This window comes from Macrotis lagotis, unplaced genomic scaffold (genome assembly GCF_037893015.1).
Source record: "Macrotis lagotis isolate mMagLag1 unplaced genomic scaffold, bilby.v1.9.chrom.fasta BILBYCTG419, whole genome shotgun sequence".
Taxonomy (NCBI): domain Eukaryota; kingdom Metazoa; phylum Chordata; class Mammalia; order Peramelemorphia; family Peramelidae; genus Macrotis; species Macrotis lagotis.
In genome coordinates this window covers 16,687-44,103 of record NW_027422326.1, presented here as the reverse complement: position 1 = coordinate 44,103, position 27,417 = coordinate 16,687, and the positions used below count along the sequence as shown (strand labels likewise).

At 35.4% G+C, this 27,417-nt stretch overlaps 1 protein-coding gene across 2 annotated transcripts; it reads left to right on the top strand.

Annotated features, from left to right (window-relative positions):
• Positions 1 to 256: 256 nt before the first annotated feature.
• LOC141504152 (ankyrin repeat domain-containing protein 26-like) lies at positions 257 to 27,417 on the top strand. 2 transcript variants are annotated; one of them, XM_074208974.1, is made up of 9 exons: positions 257 to 374; positions 758 to 791; positions 1,345 to 1,472; positions 9,276 to 9,468; positions 9,951 to 10,015; positions 11,655 to 11,805; positions 13,683 to 13,817; positions 23,094 to 23,405; positions 27,240 to 27,417. In XM_074208974.1, the coding sequence occupies exons 5-8, from the start codon at positions 10,002 to 10,004 to the stop codon at positions 23,259 to 23,261; spliced, it is 468 nt and encodes a 155-aa protein (XP_074065075.1). In that variant the 5' UTR covers positions 257 to 374; positions 758 to 791; positions 1,345 to 1,472; positions 9,276 to 9,468; positions 9,951 to 10,001; the 3' UTR covers positions 23,262 to 23,405; positions 27,240 to 27,417. The 2 variants fall into 2 exon arrangements, 1 of the variants encoding a protein (XP_074065075.1); XR_012473228.1 differs by lacking the exons at positions 9,951 to 10,015; positions 23,094 to 23,405; positions 27,240 to 27,417 and having other exon boundaries at positions 261 to 374; positions 13,683 to 13,946.

The following is a 27,417-nucleotide window of genomic DNA, read 5'->3' as shown; positions in this document are numbered from 1 at the left end:
TTTACTTTTTTAATATGTATTCTAGAATCTTATCATCAATTTTCAATTCTCAGTTTTCCATTTTTAATATGCAAAAAGGCTGTAAATCTAGGAATGTTACTATATGAGTCAAAATTTTCCAAAGGACTGAGGTGATTTCCTAAGAACTTGAATATATGAAATAATGACGTTTTTAAAATTATTGTTCTTGTTGTCAAGAGACATTTTTTCATTGTTTTCTTGGGTCTTTTCTCTAATGGGAATGTATAATTGGAGATCACAGAAGAATTTAGAGCTGGAACTGATCTCAGATGCTATCTACTTCATTCTTGAGAGGATAATTGACTTATCCAATGTCACACCTATGTAGTGATGACTATATAACTGACTTTTAGGTAAGTGTAATCTGGAAATGAGTTAATTAAATCCATTGAACTATTCATATTTTTCTAAAAATCAATAAATCTGTGTATTAAAATAAAAAAGTAATCCCTCAAGTTATTTATATATAGGAAGAAATTCAGATGTTACTTAAGAAACTTTTTGTTTCTTTCAAAAACTTTTCAAGAGACAAGAATATTTATTATAAACCATGGCTATGAGATTAAATATAATTCTGTATTTTATGTGATTGACTTGAAACATGGAAAAGTGCATACTTTTCAAATAGATATACACACATACACACATATGTTAACTAACAGTTGAAGTGATAACCAATTTTATGTGTATTTTATCTATCTATATTTCAAACTAAAAAGATTTATTTGTCTTTTAGGGCTGCAATGAAAACATTGAATGAAAAGGATAAGGTACTGTAAAAATGGTTACAAAAATGGTACATATTTCAGTGAGCAGATAGGATCCTTTTTTTATAATCTGAAAATGGATACTTTTAGAAATATTCTCCTAGTTAAATGTGCACATTGCAAATGCTAAAAAACTAATTATATTAGTTTTCTTTCAATTTTCCTTCCATTTCCCCTCCTGCCTTAAATTAATGGAAACTATTTTTCATCTTAAGAGATATTATGAATTTTTATGTTATTTTTCTTAAGTTTCCTAAGTAAGTCAACTTCTAGGTAGTGTGGAGACTTAGTGGATAGAGTCAAGAAGACCTGAGTATGAATTTGTCCTTGGGCTCTTAGCCAGTAGCTATGCGATCCTGGGCAAATCACATTACTTCTCTTAGTATCTTTCCTCATTTGTAAAATAATTGCATGTAGTGCTTATTCCACAAAATTGTTGTGAGGTTGCCATCGAATAATGTATATGAAGTGTTGTGAAACCTTAAAGTGCTAGATATAGGTTAGCCATGGTTATTTTTAAGTTTTTAATTTTACAATACTATTATATATTTTCTAGGACAAAGTACCGAAGGTTATAGATGATCTTGATGACTTCACTCAGTCAACTGACATATCTATAAAGGATTATGATTGGATTCCCTCAATTTATGGTTTTGATTGAACAACTTTGCACTGATTGTAAAGGTAAGAAAAAATAATAGTATTAAACAGAAATCAAAGATCTGTGTATATACAAGAAGATACCACTGAAATCCTACTCCATTGACTCATGATAGAGTATAGGTAACTTTGGGTTCTTGGAAGATCTGACATTGGAGGATAATCTGTGGCAGGTCTTGCAAGTCTGAAAAAAAGATTATATCGGCTGCAGGATGTGAATTTTTCAGCCTCAGAAATTCTCAGAGATAACCCTATGATGTGCTTCAATTCAAAAGGAATTAATAAGTACCCAGTGTGCCCCAAATACAAAAAGTTTGGATAAGTCACAGTCCTTGTCTTCTTTGAATGTGTAATCCATTAGGGAGATATAGACAACTGAGAGAACTAATATTAAAATGTCCATAAATATTTGAAGAGTATAGTCATACTGTTCTGTGAACTAAATAGTGGGAAAGACCATTAAGAATCAATGACCTGTTTGTGAAGGTAGCATTTGAGTTGAGTTTTTAAAAGATGGGAATTAATTCAGTAGATGTAGCTCAGGGGAGTATAGGGGAAGAGAGTGAACATTTCAAGCATGGAAATTGTGAGCAAAGAGGCAGCAACAGAACAATGACATAGGAGAATAACAGATGCAACTTTACTGAATAATCTTTAGCAATAAGAAGTAAATATGAGAAAGGAATGTAATGCAAATTTTAAAGGTCCTAGCTTTGTTTCTACAGATGAATCAGTTAAACTTGGAGCTTCCACTTCTTAAATATCAAATGTCTTACCTAGTAGGATTGTTATGGGAAACTTATTTTCTAAGTCATATATATATGATCTATATTACTAAAGTAAATGTAATTGAGTGGTAGGATGAAGTGGATGAATTTTGATTGACTGATAATAGAGAGCAATTGAAGAGATTTACAGGAGGAGATGCATCAAGATATTTGACAATGCTCCCTTTCATAGAGAGAATAACTAAAGCATTAAAATATTTTACGAAAATGTCAATCTCAGAAATATTTTGTCTAATTTATGTAATATATCTGTCAGCATGACATATTGGTTAGTTTACTAGACATGATGCTATGAATACCTTGGTTCAAATTCTGATTTATATACCTACTAAATGTGTGAAACTCAACAAAATCTCTTTCTTTTGCTTTGAATATTTGAATTTATTGTTATTATTATTATTATCATCATTATCATGATCATTATCTCCCTTATTGTCAACTTCACTGCCTACTATAATCCTCTAGAATTCCTATTCTCTCTCATATCCTTACTACTTCAATTCTACTAAACACTGAACTATTGAAGACTATATATATTTGTGTGTGTGTATATACACATAAATATATATGTGCATATATATGTATGCATATGTATGTATTTCTTTTGTTTCCCAGTTACATACAATGATAGTTTCTACCAATGTTATTGCAAAGTTTTGAGCTTTGCAATTTTTTTCTCCCTCCCTCCCTATACTTGCATCCATTATAAGCATAGAATGAAATTGATTATATTGTGAAAGAATCAGATCCAGAAGGGAAAAAGAATACATTCGAATTTCAAAATAATATAATAAATAAGACAGTTTTTAAAATTTAAGATAATAAGCTTTGATCTTTGTTCAAACACCACGATTCCTTCTCTGGATATAGATAGTATTCTTCATCATAAATCCCCTAAAATTATGCCTGATTATCATGCTCATGGAGTGAGCAGGTCCATTATTGTTGATCATCACCACATGTTGTTGTTGAGGTGTATAATGTTCTTCTGGTTCTGCTCTCAGCATTAGTTCCTGCAAGTCTTTCCAGGATTTTCTGAAATCCTGTCCCTCACGAATGCTTATAGAACACTAGCCCTCCATCACAAACATATAATGCCATTTCTTCAGTCATTCCCCACTTGATGGGAATTCCCTCAATTTCCAATTCTTTGCCCCTACGAACAGAACTGCAATGAATATTTTTGTACATGTGGGATTTTTACCCTTTTTCATGATCTCTTCAGTACTCAGAAATATATGAAGACTTGAAAGTTGTTGGGGGAAACCAGATAACCAAATCTGCTGAATCTATAACTTGATATAACACATTTTTCTAACTCTCTAAATTTAGCTATGTATCTCTTTGCATTATAAAGTGTATGAATTTTCAGCAGTTATTTTCATTAATGCTCAGATTTCTGTTACCTTTCTTCTGGTATCTCAACTAAATTTGAGTTAAAAGTTACCAGAAGTTTTGGCAAAGAATAAATGAGGATAGGGGTTATTGTATTAATGTAACGTACAGATTCACAGAATAAATCTCTATAGAAGAAGCAGGATTTACATATAACTGTTTTGGGTAAAACATAGTTTTGACACTTGTAAAATAATTGAGCATGTAAATTGAGCATGTTTGTATGTAGAAAGATAGTAAATCCATTGTATTAATATTATTTGTTCCAATAAGAATAAACATCAGTATCATTACTTTAAACATATATTTTTCTAAGATTGTGAATAATATGAGGATTACAAATAGTTTTTTAATAAAGTAATAGGTGGGATGTCCTGCTGGGATGCAGCCAAGATGGTGGCATGAAGTTAGGAAGCTCCTGGAGTTTTTCCCAAAACAATTTTGAAAGAGTCTAAATGGACTCAAAACTGACAGATCTCAAAAAATGAATAGTGAAATAACTTTCTCTGCAAGATATCCTAGAGGAACTAGAGGGAGGATCTGCCTGTGAGTAAAAGGGGATTGCAATTCAGCATAGGCAGGGGAGCTAGGCATCCAATAAGCTGCAATACACCTCAGGTTCTGCCTCAGCAGGCCCATTCAGAGGGCAAGGTTTATGCCCTTTTGGTGTGGCACTGGGGAGCACAGGGAGCAAAATGTGAACACTGGAAATGCCAGAATGGGAACCCAGGAACCTGACCTCCATCCCCTCAGCACAAAAAGCTTGGGGCTATATACCCTATACCCCAGGAACAAACATCAACTGTCAAAATGTACAAAAACCACTAATCAGAGAAACTCTGATGCACCATCTTAGAAGAGGAAAGCAGAGGCAAAATGAAGCCTCAGAAGGCTTTTTATGAATTGATCTCCAAAACAAAAAGACCCCTTGGAAAAGGTCAAAAAGGATTTTCAAAACCAAAGAAGAGAGGAAGAAAGGAAAATGGAGAAAATAAATGAGAGCAAACAGACAGCGGAATAATTTTTAAAAAATTGACAGAAGGAAAAAAATACATTTAAAAGAGAAATTGAGCAACTAAAAAAGGAACATTATTCCTTTACAAATAAAACTGACCACCCAGCAAAGTAAAGCAAGTCATTTAAAAGTAAAATTAGCTGACTGGAAAAGGAGACACAAATGCTAACTGAAAAAAATAATTAGAATTGCACACAAGGAAACTAATGACTATGAGATACCAAGATCCCATCAAATAAAACCAAACGGCTGGAAAAGTAGAAAAAAGTGTAAAGTGTCTCAGAGGAAAAACAATTAAGTTAGAATATAGATCCAGGTGAGATAATTTATGAATTATCTAAAAGCCATAATCAGAATAAGAACCAGACAATATCTTGGATGGTATTATCATGAAAAACTGCTCTGAAATCTTTAACTAGAAAAATATTCCTTGAAAAAAATCCAGGAAGAGATCCCAAAATAAAAATTCAAGAAGTACTGTAGCCAAGAAACCAAAAAGAGACAATTTAAATTCCAGGGAATCACATTCAGGATTATGCAGGACTTATAAGCTTCAACATTAAAAGATCGAAAGGGACTGGAATATTAAATTCTGAAGGGGAAAGTAACTTGATTTCAACCAAGATTCCATTGCCCTGCAAAGTTCAGCATATTCTTTCAAAGGAAAAGATGAATTTTCAGTACACTGGAGAACTGTTGAACTTGCCTGATAAAGAAAATTTGATCTTCAAATGCAAGATGAATAAAAAGGTAAATGGAAAGGAGAAAAAACGTTAGTCAATAAAACTGACCTTGTTTACATTCCTACATGGGAAGATAATGATTGTAACCCTTTAGAAATGTATTTTTCTTAGGACAGTTGAAAGCAGTGTGAGAGATGACCTTCAGTGTAGTTTCCTCATGAATATACTCATATAAACTCTTATCTTTGTTTTTCACTTTGCAAGCAAAATCAGTCCAGTTTTCGTAGTAACCCAAGATTTCTTAGAGGTGAGGTAATTTGGGGCAACTAGGTGGCGCAGTGGATAGAGCACTGGCCTTGGAGTGAGGAGAACATGAGTTTAAATCCGGCCTCATACATTTAATAATTAATTAGCTGTGTGATCTTGGGCAAGTCACTTAACCACAGTGCCTTGACAAAAAAAAAAAACTAAAAAAAGAAAAAAAGAAAGAAATGAAGTAATTTGACAAAGAATTGGACTAGCTTCCTTTCTGATTGGATGCCTCAAATTTGGTCAGAGGAAACATATAATGAGGTTTTGAAAAATCACTTTTATTATGGTACAGATTAGCTATGAATATTTATGGTAATAAAGGAGTCAAAGCTATAACATTCTGATGAGATAGAGATTAGATATGAACATTTAGGTAATGAAGATTGAAATTTCTTTTTGAAGCAGCTGGCTGGTACAGTGGTTAGAGCATAGGTCATAGACTCTGGAGGACCTGAGTTCAAAGAGACCTCGAAAGTTTAATACTTAACCTAACTGTGTAACCTTGGGCAAGTCACTGAATCTCATTGCCTTGCCAAAAATAATTGATTTGCACCTGTTGATTAGTTTTAATAAAGGAATTGTGAACTTGTATTACCAGTCAATGGTGGGATAAGACAGAATTTGGAGATAGAATTAGGATAAGGAAAAAAAAATCCTGTGAGTTTCTGTATTTGGCACTCCCTGGCTGATGCTGCTTGAGTAAAGGGAGACTGTGCCTTTTTCCTCATGAGAAAGAAGGCCACCCTTTTATGCTCTCTGACCCAGACACTAAACTCTTGATTCCCTTGGAGTGCTGTCCCACACAGGAGCTTACTTACATGGTGTGAGTATAAATCGACTATGATGTGATCAACTTTTAATGCTTCAGAATTGCTTTTTTATTGGGACAGTTGGAGGCAACTTATTGGAAAGAGGGTGTGGGACTAAACTGACTGTAATGTTATTGAACTTTTAGGGTTTGAGAGTTAGATTTTTCTTGAAATCTTTGTCAGGCATGTACTTGGAAAGAGGGATAGGATGTAATGAAGCTAATAACCCTTGAGAACTGTAATTCTATCAGGACCATGGAAAGGAACATATCTTGATAATAGAGGGTGTGGGTGCAAGAGAGCTAATGGGAAAAGAGAACTAAAAATACTACTTTTAGCAATTAGCAGCTTTTTTAAGGATATAAAATAAACCCACATAAATAATCAGCATTTCTATATATATGTCCAAGCAAGCCCAACAACAAGAGATAGAGAAATTCCATTTAAAGTAACTACATAAGTAACATAATATACTTGGAAATCTGCATCCCAAGACAAACCCAGAAACTTTATGAACATAATTACAAAACAGTTTTCACACAAGTAAAATCAGAACTAAGGGCAAGTGTCTATTCCTCATGGTTAGGCTGAGCTAATATAAAAATGACAATTCTAGGCAAATTAAATACTCAGTGCCAATACCAAACTACCAAAAAAGTATTTATGGGGCTAGAAAAAAATGGTAACAAAATTCATCTGGAACAACAAAAGGTCAGAAACATTAAGGAAATTGATGAAAAAAAATGCAAAGGAAGGTGACCTAGATGTACCAGATGTTAAACTGTATTATAAAATGATAGTCATAAAAAACTCTCTGAAAATAGCTAAAAATTAGAAAAGTGGAGCAGCCAAATAGGTAAAAACAAAGTGGCAGTAAATGACGATCATGTAATCCACTGTGGGTTTTTTTGGTTTGTTGTTTTTTTTTTTTTGTGAGGCAGTGGGTTTAACCATCTTGCCCAGTGTCACACAGCTGAGTAATTAAGTGACTGAGGCCAGATTTGAACTTGACTCTGGGCCAGTGATCTATGAACTGTGCCACCTCGTTGCCCAAATTTGACTGTCTGTCAAAAACTTCTGGGAAAACTGGAAAGTAGTATGGTACAAATTAGGCAGAGACAAACATCTCATATCTTACACCAAGATAAATTTGAAATGGGGACAGGACTTAGAAATAAAGGGTGATACCATAACACTTAGGAGAGTAGTCATATTTCAGATCTACGAAATGATGTTTCTGACCAAAAGAAGAGATAATAATAATAATAATAATAAATTGTGAAATGGAAATCTTTAACTACATTAAAAATCTTTTACACAAATAAAAGCAATGCTACCAAGATTAGGATGACTGTAGAAAGTTGGGAAATGATTTTCAAAACGAGTGTTTCTGATAAAATTCAGAGAGAATGGAGTAAAATTTTTTTAGGGTTTTTTCCCAAGGTGGTGGGGTTAAATGGCTTGCCCAAGGCCACACAGCTAGGTAATTATTCAGTGTCTGAGGCTGGATTTGAATTCAGGTACTCCTGACTCCAGGGCTGGTGCTTTATCCACTGCACCACCTAGCCACCCCATGGATTCAAATTTTTAAGAATATAAGTCATTCTCTTGATAAATGCTAAAAGAATATGAATAGGCATTTTGAGATGAAGAACTTAAAACTATCCATAGTCATTTGGAAAAGTGCATTAAATAATTATTGATTAGAGAAATGCAAATTAAAATATCTTGGAGGTGCTCTCTGACACTTATAAGTGTGACAAAATGGAAAAAAGAGGAAAATGATGAATGTTGGAGAGCATGTGGAAAATAAAACTTGGGACACAGTGGTTGGTGGAGCTGTGAATTGATCCAACTCCTCTCAAGTGCAATTTAGAATTAAGTCTAAAGAGCAATAAAACTATGCATGCCCTTTGATCCAGTAATACCATTCTGTAGCCCAAAGAAATCATAAAAAAGGGATAAAGATTCACATGTGCAAAAAATATTTATTGCACCCATTTTTTGTAGTGGGAAAGAATTGGAAATTGAGGGGATACCCATAGATTGTGTAATGAATGAACCCATTATGATAAATGTCATGAGTGACTTGACTTCAGAAAAGCCTAAAAAGATTTGTATGAAAGAAAATATGTTGGATGAAGTGAGAAGAACGAAGAGAACACTATATATACTAACAACAATATTGTGAGATGATCAACTATGATGGATGTAGCTCCTCTCCTCATTTCAATGACAATTTTAAGAGACTTGTTTATGGAAAATGCCATCCACATCCAGAGTAAAACACTATGGATTCTGAATGCACATCAGATATTCTAGTCAATTGTTTATTTCTTCTTTTATGTTTTTCCTATCTTTCTCTTGGTTTCCCCCCACCCTTTCACAACAAGACTAACACATTAAAAATAATTGTACATATGTACTCTATATTGGAGTTTTTGTTGTCATGGGAAAGCAGGAGGGAAGGAGGGTGGTAGAAAAATACAAAACCCAAAAGTTTGCAAAAGGATGAATGTTGAATATTCTTTGTATATAACTGGAAAAAATAATATAAAATAATACAAAGAAAATGATTTTTAAAAAAAAAATAAAGTTATATATGAGAGATTGTTAAAGTATCCACAACGTCCAAAGGCAAATAGGTTATTTTCAAATTTAATGAATATCTATTGGCACAAAAATATTTTGGTGTATAACTTTTGGAGGTATTTGTGGATCTTATTTTATCGATACCAGTGTTTCTAAATTCTAAGAATATTGCTAGTATTCTGCAGATTTTAAAATACTAATATTTTAATTTCCTTGGATATGTATCTTTACAGAATCCATCAACCTTTTGAAAATTCAGGATATAATTCATAAATATGAGCAGTCAATAGAACTTCAGAAAGGACAATATACGAGTTTAGAAAAGAAGGCTATGAGTCTGCGGGAAGAATTATTTGAAATCAAAGGAATGAACTCCCAGCTCGAGAAATGAAAAGTTGAATGGAAGAGAGAACTCTGGAGTCTCAGGTATGGAATTCAAGAGTTTGAATAAAAAGACCAGAACATTTCACTTACATTGAAGCATCGTGATAGAAGATTTGAGGTTATGTAGGCAAAAAAAAAATGATATGTAAAAATCCTATGTAATCCTTTTCTCTCCATGGAGCTTGATCATCTTCCTGTTGGGAATTATTTCCAGTGCATGCCCACTATTAATGAAGTACTGAAAATAATAAACCAAACAAAGTCTCTAACAAAAGGCCCATGTTTTTGCTGTCAGTCACTTCAAATTGTGATTGCCTCTCCAGAGAGCTGTCTTGAATCTTAATAGTATGGACAGGATCCCCTGACTCCTCAGGCACCTCCATGTAGGAAATTTTTTTGTCCTTTATTTTCAAAGAAGATCTTGACATCGGGGGGGGGGGGGGGGGGATGCCATGCCAAGCAGGGGAATTGAATTTGAGTGAAGGGTTGCTCTGCCAAGTTACCAGCCTCACTTTCTTCTCCAGAGTCATCTGGGTTCAGTGACCAGCTATGAATCAGGATGACTGGAGACAGTCATGGATGCAAGGCAGTAAGTGTTAAACAACTTTCGCAAGGTCACACAGGTAGTAAATGTCTGAGGCCACATTTGAACTCAGTTCCCTCTGATCTCAGGGCTGCCCTATGGGCAGACACTTAGACTAGTGTTGGACTAGGAACTGCTAGGTAACTTAAAAGGTAAAAAAAAAGTATCTTGAAAATTAAATTTTCAATCTCAATCTCACCAAGCTTACTGCACCATTTCCTCTTGAATATTTTACAATTTTAGTGAATTTTCAAAATTATCACAATTTCTTGAAGTAGTTGTTTTTCCCCCAAAAATGAAGTAACGCACCAATTCAATAAGCAAGAATAAAGGGAAAATGTTGAAATTTCCCACACCTAATTTTCATCCTGAATTTTAGCAACACCCCCCCTTCTGTACATTTTTCCAGCATCATTCAGATGTAGTAGAGGTCAAGAATTTTTAAAAGTCATTTCCTCTAATTCTCTTTCTTGTTCAGAACTGAATTATTCAGTTGTTCAGCAAAGAATGTAAAACCCAGAAGGCAAGCATGGAAGGAGGGAAGTGGATATAAGCATCAAATTTATGGAATTTTTGTCCACTGAACACAAAAATCTAAAACACCCAGTGAACAAAGATAGTTTTCAATACTCTTTTTCCTACCACACTCCTTTCCCTTCTCCCATCACATTCCAGCAAGTAAGCTGATATAGGTTATACAGGTACAGTTATAGCTAACTTAATAACATTTTAGTCATGTTGTGAAAGAAGAATAAGAGCTAAAGGGGGAAAATATGAGAAAGAAAAGAACGTAACAAGTTTTGAAAAGTGAAAATAGTAAACTTTCTTCTGTATTCAGATTCCATAGTTTTCCCCCTTAGATATGGATGGTATCTTCCATTACTTCCATTCCATACAAGTATGTTAGAATTGTCCTTGATCACTGAATTGCTGAGAGGAGCCATTTATCACTCATTGGTTCTGTTGATTTATACAGTGTTGGCGTGATTCTTCTCGCTTTACTCAGTATTAACACATGCTAGTCTTTCCAGGCTTTTCTGAAGTCTATCCTCTTATGATTTCTTAAAAAACAACAATACTCCATCACTTTTATTTACCACAGTTTGCTCAGCCACTACCCAATTGTCGGGCATCCCCTGAATTTTCAGTTCTTTGCTACTCCCAAAACAAGTGCTAGAAAAATTTGTGTATGCGAGGCTCCCCCCCCCACTTATGATGTTTTTTGGGATATAAACCACTAGCAATATTGCTGAATTAAATGTTATGAACAATTTCATTTACCTCATTCTTAATTTCTCTGCAGAATGGTTGGAGGTGTTCTAATCTCTACTAATAGTGCATAGTGTCCAAATTTTCTCACATCCTTTCCAATATGGATAATTTTCTTTTTTGTCATTTTAGCCAATGCTAATAGGTTTGAGTAGTGCCTCATAATTTCTCTAATAATGATTTAGAGCTTGATGTTTGTCCTTCACATTCTCAAAAAAGATCATGACATCAGGGTAATACCATAACAAGCACATGGATTGAATTTGAGTGAGGGATACTGTGCTAAATCACCCAGCCTGACTTTCTCCTCCAGAGTGTATCATTAAAGTCCTTGTTTCTATTGAGTTATGATTTTAAAATGAGAAATTTAATCTAGGTTTACAGTAAGAGAAGAGGAAGAAAGTCTATTGAGGAGAGAAATACAATTTAAAGAAATAAAGAAACAATTAAGAACAACCAAAGAACAATATAAAGAAGAGGAGCTAAAACAGCTAGAATTAACAAAAATGAAAAGCTATTTGAAACAGGTAAATAGGAATTTAAAATCAGTCTTTCCCTGAGATTTGGGAGGTGAATATTGTAACGGTTGTTTTTGAATCCTAAAGAAGGGATACAGTATTTATATATAGGTTTAGTAAGTGGATTCATTTATAAACATGTATTCATAAATTATAATGCATTTAAATGTGAAATTGCAGGCTAAATAGACATCTAAAAAGGTAGACAGAGCTGGTATTTTAAAAAGTATATAATCTCACAGAAGAAAACCAGTGCATAAAGCTTGTATAGTGGCTAGAACTGGCTTCAGATCCAAGAAGACTTGAATTCAAGTGTTTCCACTGACACATCTTGACTGTGGGCTCCTGGGCAAATCATTTCACCTGACTCCAGGCAAGAGGTGTCTTAATTCTCCAAAGACTGCCCACAAAACTCAGTACTGGGGGATCCATTTGACATCACTGCTCTAAACAACTCTCCATGAGTATAAGTTCCAGAAAAGGTGTCAGGTTACATTAGGAGAGGTAGTTTCCTAACTTGAGATTTCTTTAGGCCAATGAAATTGCCTTTCTCTGTTTTTTTATATTCCACTTTACCACACGTCCTTCAGGTTTTCAGAAAAGTTTATTATTCTCTAACATCTTTAGCTCTTACAAAATTAAAATTATTTAAAGCCCATTTTTAATGGTTAAAAGGAAAAATCTTACTAAATCTGATCTAATTATAAGGTGAATTTTAATAAGAATGAATGTAAAGTTTTTTAATTATATAAAAATTAATTTCACAAGTAATAGTTGGAAGAAATATGATTTGATAATATTTTATCTGAACTGATTTAGGAGTTCTAGTGAGCCTAAACTTAAATTGAGTCAGGCCTTTAATTTTGGATTACTTTAAGAAAAACATAGCTTCCAAAATGGAGGAAGTAAAAATAACTCTCTACTCTGACCTTAACAGACCTCACCTGTATTTATCACCTGTACTGTTTTGCTCATTTGTAGTTACCACAGAATCACCCTACTGATGATTACACCATTGAGAAACAGATTAGGATTACCACACTTTCCTAAATTTGTACTCATAAAAACAGCATACTGATGAAATGCCTGGCATTGCTGTAATGCCATGGCCCTTTGTTTTCATGGGAAATACCAATATCTAACAGACTAAGTTCTCCCAATATGTCCAGACATCACCTGAAGTCCTGTTTCCTAATCTAGCAGGTCACTGGATTAGGATGGATCCAGAAGGGGCACTGAGAAAGAACTACTCCACACACACTATCCTGCACAACAGTGCACCACCTTTAATCAATGTAATTTGCTTGTCACACCATTATTGTCTTGTTGACATGGTCATCTTTAATTACAAAGAATAATCAATCAATCACAGAATTATAGTGGCTAGTAAATAGGATGTCAAACAGGAAGAAGAGCCTTGAATCGATGAAATATGAGGATCAGTTAAAGGATCAGAATATGTTTATCCTTGAGAAAAGAGAGGGAGCCACAATAACTCTTTTCATGTTTTTGAAGGGGACAGTCATGTGGAAGAAAGATGAAGTTTGTTCTGCTTCCAACAAAGGGTAGCAGATAGAAATTTCAAAAATGTACATCTTTAGTGTTACCATTCATAAATGGAGATAGTAGCCTTCCCAAGAGGAAAGACATCAAGTTTAGTGTGAATAAAGTCTAAGCGGATATGTATTGAATTGAATAGTTCTTAATGTTCCTTTACAATTTAGAAATTCTATCCTAGTTGTTTTTAATTTTCAATAGCCTACTTTTCCTAGATTCTTTTAAATATTTACCTTTTCTTTCAAATGCTGCCTTTCACTTAATAATGAAATATTTTTGTTGATTTTTGATGAAAAATATTATTAAAGTTTTATGAAATTATTTTCAAGGTTGAAGGAGAAAGAAATGATGCTCAGAGACAACTTTCTCAGGAGAAGCGTACCAGAGCTTTGCAAGAGAGAAATCTGCATAATGTTAGGAAAGAAAAAGAAGCAGCTGCTTCTAAAATGATGCAGGATTTAATGGTATTCACTTTGGTCATTTTCAAAACTAATTGCATATTTAAATTATCAGGATTTTTGTTCTTCATTTTTGGATCAAATTGTCATCCTCAGACACTTCCATTTGACTGCAACAGATAAGCAGTGATCCAAATGTGGACCAAAATCAACGCAAGTGGCTTGATTGACTTTATGGCTTCTTTACCTTAAATTAAATGATCCCTCTTGAGAAACACATATACTCATACTGAACAAAAGCCCTGTTTCTAATTAATGCCTCTGCCCTTTTTGTACCAAGGGAGCAACCTACCCCTAAGGGGAGAAAGCAGTGCAATCAGGTAGTAGGTAATATCTCAGATACAAACTACTTTTCTTCCTTACTTAAGTGATTTCATCTGATTTTCTTTCCAGGGCAGAGACTAAGGATTGAAAAACATATGATAATAATTTGATCTTTCACCTTGTTGTCTAACTCCTATTTCATGGAAGAGAAGTAATAAAGGCATTTACAAAAATATATAATTTCAGTTAGATTTCTAAAATAAGGCTCGATACATTACAAGGATTCATTCATTCACATTTGTCATTACTCAATATGATAAAAATCACAAGTTCATCAAATGCCAAAATTTCAATTATCATTTTATTTTCAAAAACGATTTTGAAAGAAAACAGCACATTGTTAGTCATTAATAATTTTTTGATGTCTGGAGACTGAAGAGATTCTTTTAACTCTGCTGCTCATTGGTCATACCATCCTGGTTTTTAGAAGGGCTATTAAGCTTTTGTTTCCTCCTCCAGCCCTTAATGGAACCAAATACTCATGTTCCTGTTTTGTTATAATGGGAGTACAACATCAACTTTTTATGCTTTGTTCTGCATGATACTTTTATTATTCTTTTAAAATTTGTTGGATAGATCTAAAAAGGATGCTTTTACTATTTCTGCCATTCTGCATTAGATGGAAAGCTTTCTAATACATTATTATATAATCAGTTTTTTTATAGATGCCATTAACTGCACAGAAAAAGAAATATTCCTATCGCAACTCCCACTCAGTTTTCTCTAGAGATCTATTGAATCTAAATTTTGTAAAATTCTATTCACCTTCTTAACTTTATTTTTGTTTTTTTATGGCTAGATATATGTAATTCTGAGAGAGGAAGGGTTAGGTTCCCCTACTAGCAGTTTTGCTATTTGCCTTTCAGTAATTTGTTTAGTTTCACCTCTAAGAATTTAGATGTTATACAACTTGATGTATATATGTTAAACACTGATCTTAAAGCACCAGTCCTGGGGTGAGAACGACCTGAGTTCAAATCCATCCTCAGACACTTAATAATTACCTAGCTGTGTGACCTGCAGCCAGTCACTAACCCCATTGCCTTGCAAAAGCCAAAAAAAAAAAACATATTGCTACTTCATTACCTATAGCATCTTTTAAGAAGATATAATTTGCTTTCATATCCCTTTTAATGAGATCTGACTTGGCTTTTGCTTTGTCTGTGATCAGGATTGCTCTCCTTGCTTTTTTTTAAACTTCATTTGAATCACAATATATTCTATTGTAGCCTTTTCCTTTTTCCCTGTGAGGTTATCTCTGCTTCAGTGACTACCAGAAGAATTAATGTTGAGAAATTAGAGTGTCTCTCTGACCAGGAACAGTTTGCTGGTAAGATGGAGAACAACTGAGCCAACCAGATCAGAAAAGGTGTAGGTAGCTTTCAGAGATCTGATGTATAGCACTACATTTACTCATCTGGTTCAGAACATTCACAAACATCAAGAACGGTTTGAAGAAAGTGATGGGGAAATACAGAAGCTGCTAAATGAAAAACAAGAACTCCACAGGGTTTACTAGCAGGGTTTGTTTCTAAGAAGGCAGCATTTAATTCCATAAAAAGTAAAGTACAGGCAAAGCTTAGAGGGATGCAGGACTCTTGGCTCAGCAAGAAGTCAGATGAAATTGAGTTTATGCAGATAGTAATAACCCAAATTGATTTTATGATGCCCTGAAGGTTATTTATGGGCCAAAGACCTGTGGTGCTTCTCAGATACTCAGTACTGATTGAGCTACATTGAGGAGTGATGGGGACATGATTCTAGAGAGATGGGCTGAACATTTCCATAGTAGTCTTAACAGCATTATCAAACATTGCAGAAGTCATTGACTATTTATCTCAAGTTGAAGTAAATCAGTTCCTAGCTTATGTCCAACTGAAGAAGAGGTTTTGATGCCTTTAGATTGCTTTCACATGGCAATGCACCTGCTGTTGATTCTATTCCAGCTGAGATCTACAAGGTGGGGGGGGCACTGCTCATTCAAAAGTTTACTAAAATTTTCCAGCTTATATGGCATGAAAAGTTTATTCCCCAAATATTCAAGGATGCCATTGTCCCTCTATAAGGTTATTTCTCTTTCAGTCATTGCTGGTAAGACTCTTAGTACAGTCCTTTTCAATAGGCTTATAATTCACTTGGAAGATGGTCACCTCTCCGAGAACCAGTGTGGCTTCAGAACGTGTTGAGGAACAATTCAAATGGTCCATAGGGTCTTTGCTGCCCAGTAACTCCAAGAAAAAATGCCAGGAGCATAACATATTTCTGTAAGCAACATTTGTAGATCTGACCAAAGCTTTTGATTCCATCAAGACATTAGGGTTTATTTGGCTGCCCAGAGAAGTTCATCAGTATTATATGTCAATTTCATGTGTGCATGCCTGGGTTCTAGATAGTGGCCGATGCTCTCACTCTTTCCCGGTCACCAGTGAAGTAAAACAAGGATGTGTCCTTGCTTCCTTTCCTTTTAGTAAAATATTTTCAACCACATTATCAAAGGCCTACACTGAGGATGAACATGGCCTCAAGATCACCTATGCAATAATGGCAAATTCATCAACTTGAAAAGGCTACAATCCAAAAACAAAGTGGAGGGAGTGTTGGTGTATAATCCTGTTTTCAGATGATTGTGCACTCAGTGCAGCCTCTGAAGTTGAGAAGCAACAAAGTATAGATTGATTGTGCTAATTTTGGCATAACAATTAACAATAAAGAAACACAGGAGCTCCATCAGCCAGCATGGAGCCATCAATTACAGCAAATGGAGAAGTTCTGAGTTCCGAGGACAAGTTCATTTATGTTGGCAGTGTCGTTTACAGGGATGTACCTCATTGACAATGAAGTTGAGACATGCATTTCCAGAGCTAGCTCAGGATTTGGGTGGTTCCAAAAGAAAGTGTGGGGAAAGAAGATGTATTAGACTAACTATCAAAGTGAAGATCTATAGAACTGTTCTGATGACCTCACTGTTGTATGCCTGTGAAACCTGGACAGTCTATCAGTACTATGTCAGTAAAACTAATTGCTTCCACTTAAATTTTCTTAGGAAGATTCTGAAGATAACATAGCAGGAGAAGATACCAGACGCCGGGTCCTTTCTTGAGCTACCATTCCAACAATTCTACAGAGTGTGCAACTGGAATGGGCCAAACACGCTGTTAGAAAGACAGAAATATGCTTGCCAAAGATTATTTTATGGAGAACTCACATTGGGCAAGCACTAACAAAGGGGTCTGAGGAAACTAAGACACTGAGGGTCTCTCTTAAGAAATTTAGAATTGATTGTACAGCATGGGAGACACTGGCACAGGAACACCCAGCATGGTGTGTCCTCGTCAGAGAGGGTGCCGATCTGTCTGAGGAAGGCACACTTGAAGCGGCTCAAATGAAACAGGACTTAAGTTTAAAGTAAGGACTCCAATTATTCACATGAACTATTTGGGCCCAACCTGTGGTGGAACATTCCCAATTTGTATTGGTCTGATTAGCCAGTCAAACACATGTCATTTGTCTCAAACATAGTGATCTCAATTTGATCTTCTACGATAAAAAGACAAGGACCAGCCAATCTCCCCTGCTTCTAATGTGTTTGTTGTAAATGGCTTATATTGTAAGATTCTGGTTTTTAATCCACTTTGCTGTCCACTGCCCATTTTCTGGGAGAGTTCATCCCTTTCCCAGTTATTTAACAATGTATTTCCCTCCATCCTAGCTTCCCCTTTCTATTTCCTTCCTTTCCCTTTATCCCTCCTCACTAATGGGATTTGGTTTAGATTGCTGCTTCTCGATTAACCCTTCTTTCTATAACCCTTTTCCCCTTTTCTTTATAATTTTACCTTTACATTTACTTTTGACTTCCCTTTTATGGGTCCCTTCTTCCCCTTTCTTTCCCCTTCCTTGTAGGATAAATTTTTTAAGTCATTTGGGCCAAATTGGTTGCTCTGTGCTCACTCTCACCTTTTTTCTTCTTGAGCCTCATGTGTTCTTATTTATTCTCTAATGCTTCTCCTTCTCCTGGTATAATCTTTGTTATGTCTTAATTGGTTTAAACCTTGTAAGCTCAACCTCCTTTAAGATATACTCCTTTCATCTGACCTGATAGAAGTACAGTTCTCAAGGGTTAAATGAATGATTGATTGATTGATTTATAAGCATCATTAGCTCATAATTACTACATAGTCACAACCTCTATCCAATTATACTCCTCTCAACTATCCCCTTAGAAATACAATTCTCAAGAACCATAAGCACCATCAAATTTTAATTTATTTATACCACACCCTTTTCCAAGTACCCTCTATAGAAATGCATTCCTCATGAGCTAAAACTTGTTGCAAAGCAAAATCACTTCATGATACATTTATATCATACCCTCTAAGTAGGCTCTCTCCTACTATATTCAATCCTACTGAGCAAAAGTTTCAGCTGAAGGATCATTTCCATGTTCAATATTTACCCATATCATGTAAGTATACTATTAACTATCTTAAGAGAAAAATATTTTTCAACAATTAAAAGTATTTTCTTCCCAATCAGGGATATATGATCATAGCATAATGTTATTGATTAACATGTTTTCCCCTTTCCATTTACATTTTTATGCATCTTTTGAATCTTGTATTTCAAGATCAAATTATCTGTTCAGTTCTGGAATTTTTATTAGAATTTTGAAATCTGATATTCCAGAGAGAAAATATTGGCTTTTTTAGCATCGTTGTATCTTGCTGGTAATGCAAGCTTCTTTGCCTTCCAATATATGATATTCCAGTCCCTCTGATTCTTTTAACGTTGCAGTTACCAAGTCCAGTGAAACTCTGACTGTAGCTACCTGATAATTAAAATAATTCTTTTTGGTGTCTTGGACTTTTTTTCTTAACTGAGAATTCTGAACTTTAGCTAAAATATTCCATAGAGTTTTTATTCTGGGATGTCTTTCTGGGGTTCATCAGTGGATTCTTTTAAGAACTGTTTTGTCTTCTTATTCAAGGATTTTACAGAAGTTATCCATGATAATTTCCCACAAGATATTTTCTAGGCTTTTTTTAGATCAGGGCTGTCAGGTAGACCAATAATTCATATCTCTTCTGGATCTATTTTTCCAATTAAGTTGTTTTTCCTGTTTTTTAAATATTCTATTTTTTTGGCTTCTGGTTTTGTTTGATGGAATCTTGGTGTCTCATAGAGTCATTAGTTTCCATTTGTCCAATTCTACTTTTTAGGATTTTATTTTATTCAGTTAGCTTTTGTGTTTTCCTTTTCTTTTTGTCCAGTTAAACATTTCTACTTTTAAAGTCACTTTTTCAAAATTTCTTCTGCATAGCTCACATTTCTTTTCTCCATTGTTTCCTTTCTTTTTTGTTCTTTAAAATCCTTTTAGACTTCTTCCAAATGTTCTTTGTGGAGTTGAGGCTAATTTATAAACTCATTTGAGTCTTCATATATAGACATTTTGGTCACTGATGTCCTGTTCTGAAATAACATTTTTATTGTTCCCTAGCAGAGTAATTGCTTTCTATTGTTAGGGCCCTTTTGGGGTGGTTTTGCTCATTTTGATAGTTGAGCTTTCTTCCTGGGGCACAGTGAGTGTATTTACACTTGGGTTGGGATCTTATCCCTTGTTTATCACTTGCCTATGGCATTGTCTATGTAGTAGTTTGTTTCTTGTTTAGGGTAGACCAACTCAGTTCCTTCTGTTGAACCAGCATTCCTAGGGCCCCAACTTTGTGTCCTGAGCTGGTGTTGGGACGCTCACTGCTGGCCTACTGTAAAGCTGACTTGCTGAAACTTGACCTAAGCTCCACTAAGGAGGCTAAGAGTCTCCTTTTGGTTTTCTAGATCTTTCACCTACTCTGGGCAATACTCCCAGGCAGACCTTTACCAAGGTTCCTCCGTTAAACTGTGAGTTGAGAACCTGGTTCACTTTTGGGGGGATCTGAAGCTTTATTCTATGTGTAAAGGCTTCATTTAAAATAGTATCAGGAAAAACTCCCAGAATTTCCAACTTCACACCATCATTTTGACTCTTCCCCAGCAGTAGAACCATTGCCTTACTCTCTCAGAACCTCCAAAGTCACTTCTACTCTATTATGACTTCAGGAATATATTCTTGCTTATACAGAGGTATTTTATTTAACACTAAAAAATAGAGTAACAGTGGCTAACATTTACGTAAAGCTTTAAGGTTTTCACAAAACTTTATATACATTATCTGATGGTAACTTGACAACAATTTTGTGGACTAAGCACCACAGAATATTATTTTACAAATGAAGAAACAGGCTACGGGGAGTTATGTGATTTATCCAGGTTTATACATCCAACTAAGAGCCCAGTGATGATTTCAAATTCAGGTCTTCTTGATTCTAACCATTATGTTCCAGAAGCAAGTTATTGAGAAGTATTATTAATAAATAGTCACAAATATGTGTTACAGATAATAGCTTTCATTTTATTTATAGGAGTGGGAATGAAGGATAATCTGGCAATGTAATTACTAATAAATGCCTGTAGTAATTTTCTCTGTGATAAAGCCAAAGACACTAGCTTCTGGGATGAAGATTTGCTATTTTACAAAAACTACCGGGAAAGCTAGAAAACATTAAGGGAAAATCTAGGCAGAGAACCAAAGATATATACCAAAAGAAGACTGAAGTGCATACAAGATTTAGACAACAAGGCTGATATCATGGCTATCAAGAAAATAATAAATAATCTTTCTGATCTATGGGGAGGAAAGAAGTTTACTACCAAACAAGATATTGAGAACATTACAAATTGCAAAATGGATGATTTTGATGACGTTGAATTGAACCGAAAAGCTTTTGCACAAATAAAACAATACAGCCAAGATTGGAAGGAATGAAGAAAGCTGGGGGAGTTTTTCACAACTAGTGTTTGGGATAAAAGACCCATTTCTAAAATATAGAGACTAGAATCAAATTTACAAGTTAATATTACAAGTTCTTCTCCAATTTAAAAATGATCAAAGGATATGAACTGACAGTTTTCAGATGAAGAAATTAAAGTTATGCATAGTCATATAAAAATGCTCCAAATCATTATTGATTAGAGAAAAGCAAATTAAAACAACTCTGAGGTATAACCTCACATCTATTGATTGACAAACATGACACCAATGTACTGTTGGTGGAGTTGTGAACTGATCCAATCATTGTGAAGAACAATTTGGAACTGTGCCCATAGGACAATAAAACTCTAAAAACCCTTGATCCCTATAAGAGCACTACTACCTCCATATTCACAGAGTTCACAAAAAATGAAAAGTGTCCCCCATGTTCAAAAATATTTGAAGCATGTCTTTTTGTAGTGGAAAAGAATTGGATATTGAGAGGATGCCCATCAGTTGGGGAAAGGTTGAACAAATTACGTGTTAACCTTATGGAGTCCTATTGTTCTTTAAGAAATCATGAGCATCCAAACTTTGAGAAGCATGATAAGAGTTGAATAAAGTGATGCTGAGTCAAGTGAGCAGAGTCAAGAGAACATTGTACAGATTAGCAACATCAGATGATTAGCTATGTTGGATGCAATTCTTCTCAGTAGTTGATTGAGCAAGGAGAATCCTTAGACACCTGTTATGGAAAATGGCATCCACATCCAGAGAAAAACTTTGCAGTCTGAATGCAGAGCAAAGCATATTTGGTCTCTTCAGACTTAGTCTTTAAGGTTTTTAATTTTTTTGTTTTTTTTTCTTTCTTTCGCATGATACCCCCCTCACATCACAACATGACTAATATGGAAATATTTTAAAAACAATTGTACAAGTACAAATCCCACCAGATTTGTTTGCTGCCTTAGGGTCTGAGGAGAGAAGAGAGGATGATAGGAAAATGTGAAACACTAGCTAAGGAATGAATGTTGAAAACTATTTTTGAATGTAATTGGGAAAATAAAATGAAATAATGAAGAATTTTTTAAAATAAAATGACTACCAAAAATGATGGTTGGGGTTAGGCTACCATCTCCTTGACTGGCACTCTGGACCTCACCTTTCCCATCCCTAAAATAAGAAGTGGGACTTGACAACTAAAAGGTCTAAATAACTGATGCTATATGACAATGCTTCAGATCTATCAGAGACCAGACTGATCTCTACATGTATACTAAGAAGTTTTAAGACTACTGTAACTTTATTAGTCTGCAGCTAAGATAATTTTACCAGGACAGTGTAGCTAAATGTAGTGTAACTGCACATCTTCAACACCTAAGAAGAAATGAGTTATTTTAAAAGACTAAGTCTGAAGAGACCTGAAATTAGATATTGCTTCTAATAATGGACACATTATTTAACAACTTCTGACTTATGTCCCCATCTGTAAAGTGAGGATAATAGCATGACTAGATTACCCTCAAGGCTTAAATAAAATAATGCAGGAAAAGTACCTAGTAAAGTTTAAAAAGACTATAAATATTTGGTATTGGTGTTTTTATTATATTCCTGTGAAAAACAGGTGTGGGATAGAATGGATATAGAAAAGGAAGAAAAATATACTGAAAGAAAGACAAGGTCTGTAAAAGATACTTTAAATCATAGACAGAAATGTCCATCTGTTTTAGAGACTGAATATCCTAAGTATTCTTCTTATTGATGTAGTATTTTAAGGCCAGAAGTTAGGAAAATTGAGTCTTTTTTATAATTTTTCAGGGCTCAGTGGTTAAGTGACTTGCTCAAGATCTCACAGCTATTTAATTATTAAGTGTCTGAGATAAGATTTGAACTCAGGTCCTCCTTAATCCAGGGCCTGTGCTCTATCCACTGTGCCATCTAGTTGCCCAGGGGAAGATGAGTCTTATAGAAATATGAAATAGATGAAACTCTTCAATTTACTTTTTCTTCAAATATTATTCTTGATACCTTGTGATTTATATTTAATTTTTAATTAAAAATCAGATTGCATAATTTTATTATCACTTGCATTTTTTCCCATTTGCTGTATTTAGGTTGCTGTGAGTTGTGAAAACAAAAATTATTTACTAGATGACATTTGTGGTCTAAATGAAGAAGTTGCTGCAATCCAAGTAGAACTAGAAGGAGACAAATTTAAAGAGAAACAAAGAGAAAATGTCCAAAACCAAGGCAAAGTATTACAAAGTGATTTCATTCTGTAGTTTAATCATCTCATTAATCAACTTAATGAAAGTAGTGAAAAACAACTTAAGTTACAAAAGAGTTATCAGAAGTTATTTAATGAACTTATCTCCTTTACGGAGGAGTTAACGTGTAAAGATGGACATGAAACAGGAAAAAGAGAGGTAAGCCTTTAAATTAAATTTAAATGAATTTGATTAGTATTTAACTTTTTGAAGTGACATTTAAAGAAATTTGATGCAGCTAAATTAGAAATTTGAATTTTTGGCAAGCGGATGTTATAACAGTGAGGAAATAATAATATGATAAAAACATCCTGATAATCAGCTCTTGACATTTTAAAAGGCAGAAGATTATATTTAATATTGCTATGAAATGAACCATTTGAAATGCTTAAATTTTAAAAAAAATATGCTAGTAATAATGTTACAATTATAATCAGACATTTGAATTGAGATACGGTGGGGTATTATATTACTCTCTTTTTAACTCAACATGTTTTTCAATCTGACTAGTTTTAATTCAAACTGCTTTGAATTAATTTCAAAATATCAAACACTAGATTTAGTTTTAATGAAATTCCAAAGATTACCAACTACTTTCCTTTAAAATTTAGGTCAAGAATTAATTTTTGGCCTGATAATAGAATCATATAAAAAATGTTCCACTACATAGTTATTATTTATCACTATATTTTGTCATTGTTTAACTAATATTTAATTTCCAAATGTTTTCCTTTGTTGAAGATAGATACTTTCCACAGACAGTGATTTTCTCATATACACTGTAGATGGTAAAACTACCACATATTGTACTGGATAACACATTGACAGAAAAAATTTTTGATTTTATTCTTAGTATATACAGTCATGTGTTTGAATTGACATTTCATACTGAAATGTAGTTTATTTGTACTAGTTAAATTAATTATTCCAGCTTTTTCCTTTAACAGTTTTACTCTGACTTCTCTTACTTTATGTTACTTTAAAAAAGTTTGCTAGATCAGTTAAATTTATTTTTGCAATATACCTTATCTAATCTAATAAGTAAGAAACCTCCTCTTGGAGGTGTTTTGGATACAGAACCTTCGATTTTTTCATCATTTGAATATGCACCTTGATCCTCCCTGGGATCAAAGTAATTTTCTATGCTCTTTTTTTCTTTTTCCATTATTTGCTCATTTCCTCAGCCTACAACTGATTTACCACACTTCCGTAGACAACCCACAGTGACCTTTAATTCCTGCAATGTCTTATGAGAGACTTTGACTGCTTTCTTGCTTGTCTTCAGGCCCCGGCCTCTGCCCTAGAGCTATGAGAATGGTCCCTGCTCAGCTATGTTAGTGTGGGAGTCCAAACTGCAACCTGGATATGAGTGTGGGCAAACTGCTCAATCCTGCCCCAGGAAGAGCAGAGAAATCTCTGCAGCTTCCTGGAAGCCCTTACAATCTATCAGCTAAGAGCTCTGGATGTGCTGGGTGACTCTGGCAAGTCCTGCAGCAGGTTCTCACCACGGGGCTGCCCTGAGGCCAGAGCTCCGCTCTACACTCTGGTGTGGCAGAGTTCTCTCACCACCCCTTCCAGCTGTCCCTAATGATTAAACTACCCCCTCTGTCATGGATCCAGGCAGCAGCCAAGCTGTGCTGTGCCTCGGCTGCAGCTGCACTGCTGCATTTTCCAACCACCCTGTTCTTGTGGTACAGACCTGTCCCAGAGATCTTCTAAATTTTACTGGGAAATTGTATCACTCAGTCTTTATGTGGGTTCTGCCCCTCTAGATTTTGGCTAGATTCATAATTTCATGGCTTTTGGACTTTTGGGGGAAATGAGTTTCTGGAATTCCTGCAACGCAGGCATTTTGGCTCCTCCCCCATAGCCCTTTTAAGAAACTTTTACTATTGCTTTAAACCTAGTATGATATCAGAAGAATTTGTTGATATCCATTTACTCTGTATTTTTTGATAATATCTATTCACTGTTCTAAAAATTGGGTAGAAAAAACCTTGAAAAATTAGAGAATATAGCAGACAGTATGAAATCAAGTAATAAATGTGGATTGTACAGACTATGTGAGCTAGTGATTTAATTTCATGGTGTTTTTCAGACTTAAAAATTTATCTAAAAACATTTTAAGAAATGCAATTTGTAGTTGCACTAAAGTAAGGAAGTAAGGATAATGCTACATTTCACTAGAAGTTTTAAAAAGAATTCTATCTTTGTTGTGGCTTGCTTCCTTGGGGCTCACAGCGGCAACCTCCCTCCCAGAGGGGAGCTGAGAATAAGGAGTCAAGCCACCACTGCCTTATGCTTCCAGCTCAATTTTATTACTGCTTAGCTATTACATATATATTGTTAGGTCGTCCAGGGTAGAACAAAGAATAATGAGGTTATTGGGGGGGGGGGATTGTGCAGCATCTTGCATTAGAGGATAAGGGAGTACATTAGGGAGGAAGTGGTAAAACACAGCTGTGTCTAGTGCCCTTGGTCTTTGGGGCAGAATGTCCAGCTCCCAAGGACTCTGGCTCACCTTGCCTTCCAGACTGGGTGTAGGAGCTCCTGTGAGTGAATAAAACAGATCCATTACTGTAGATTACATAGTCCAGGTGCTTTCTGTCTGCATCTGTAAAGGCTACATAAGCCTGTGGAATGGGTTGAGGGTAAGGAAAGGAGAAGGGGGGCGTGCTGACAGGGTGTGCTGAAATCTCCTTGAGGAGAGTGGAGGGTGGGTAATGGTTATCAATAGATCCAGCAAAAATCTTTCATCTGACAGGCATCCATGAACTCATTAGTTGCTACTGAGGGGGCTGGGGAGCATCTTGATGTTTCAGGGAGGCTGGATCCAGTCATCTTCCTGAGGCAACTCAGGGTAAAGACGAGGAGGCTTTGGGGGGTTGTCTGGCAGCGGATCCAGGGAGGGCTTAGGAGGAGGGGGGTGAATGGATTTCTCATCAGTTTGAGTGCCCTCATCACAGACCTCAGTGAAGTGGCACAGGCTATCTGCCCTGGCCTTTTCTGCATCTAAAGCTGCCTGTAAAATATCTTGAGGTTTTTTCCTCTCTCCCTGAAAGGCAGGCATGTATTGCAGTGACAATAGGATAGAAGGGCAGCGGGGGAGAAAAGTCACCACCGACTTCAGCTCTGTGGGCAAGGGTCAAAACATGCCCCCAAATATCAGGGTCCAGGATGTGACCAGCTTCAATCCAGGGGGCAAAGCCAAAACCACCTGGAGTGTTATCTTACATTTTTTTCAGAGCATTTCAGACAATGGGAACTTAGGAGTTGTTTACCAACCCATACTTGGGTATCTTGAGAAGAAGAGTGGAAGATTCCCCATTATGTTAAGGGACTACATGGGGCTCTAGAATCCGTGGGGTCTCTGGGGCGAGGGGACCATCAGAGACCGGTCAATATGGGGCATTTACCTTGGCCAGGAAAGATGAGTGTGATTCATGAAGCATCCTTCAGAATGGGGGATCCCAGATTTTGGAACCATTTGTTGTGCCTTGCTTCACCTTAGGGACCACAGCAATGACCTACCTCCCGGTGTGGGGCTGAGAATAAGGACCAAGCCACCACTGCCTTATGCCTCCACCTCAATTTTATTACTGCTTAGCTATTACATATATACTGTTAGGTCTTCCAGGGTAGAACAAAGAATAATGAGGTAAATGGAGGGATACACAAGCAGGGTACTTGCAGCATCTTGTGTTACAGGATGAGGGGGCACATTAGGGAGGAGGTGGTGAAACACAGCTATGTCTAGTGCCCTTGGTCTGTGGGGTGGAATGTGCAGCTCCCAAGGACTTCGGTGTACCTTATCTTTCGGGGCGGCGTGCCAGCTTCTGAGACTGTCCAGGTGGCAGTTTACTTGGAAATGATTTGTGTCATGGCTGCTGGATTAGCCTGTGTTCTCACATATCTTAGTAATTTTAAGTTAATATTGGAGTTGAAAAACCTTTGTTCTATTTGTGTAATTTGCTAATCTTATATTTTATACAGATTAAATATCTACCTTTGAAAGTAGTAGTTTCAAAATGTAAACAGTTAGAATCAAAAAAAAGTCAAAATCATCAAGAAGTGCTGATTTCCAATAAAAATGCACAAGAGAAAAATGACAAATTGAAAAAGAGAAGAAGAGAATTGAAAGAAGTAATTAATCTGAAGCAACAAATAGAAA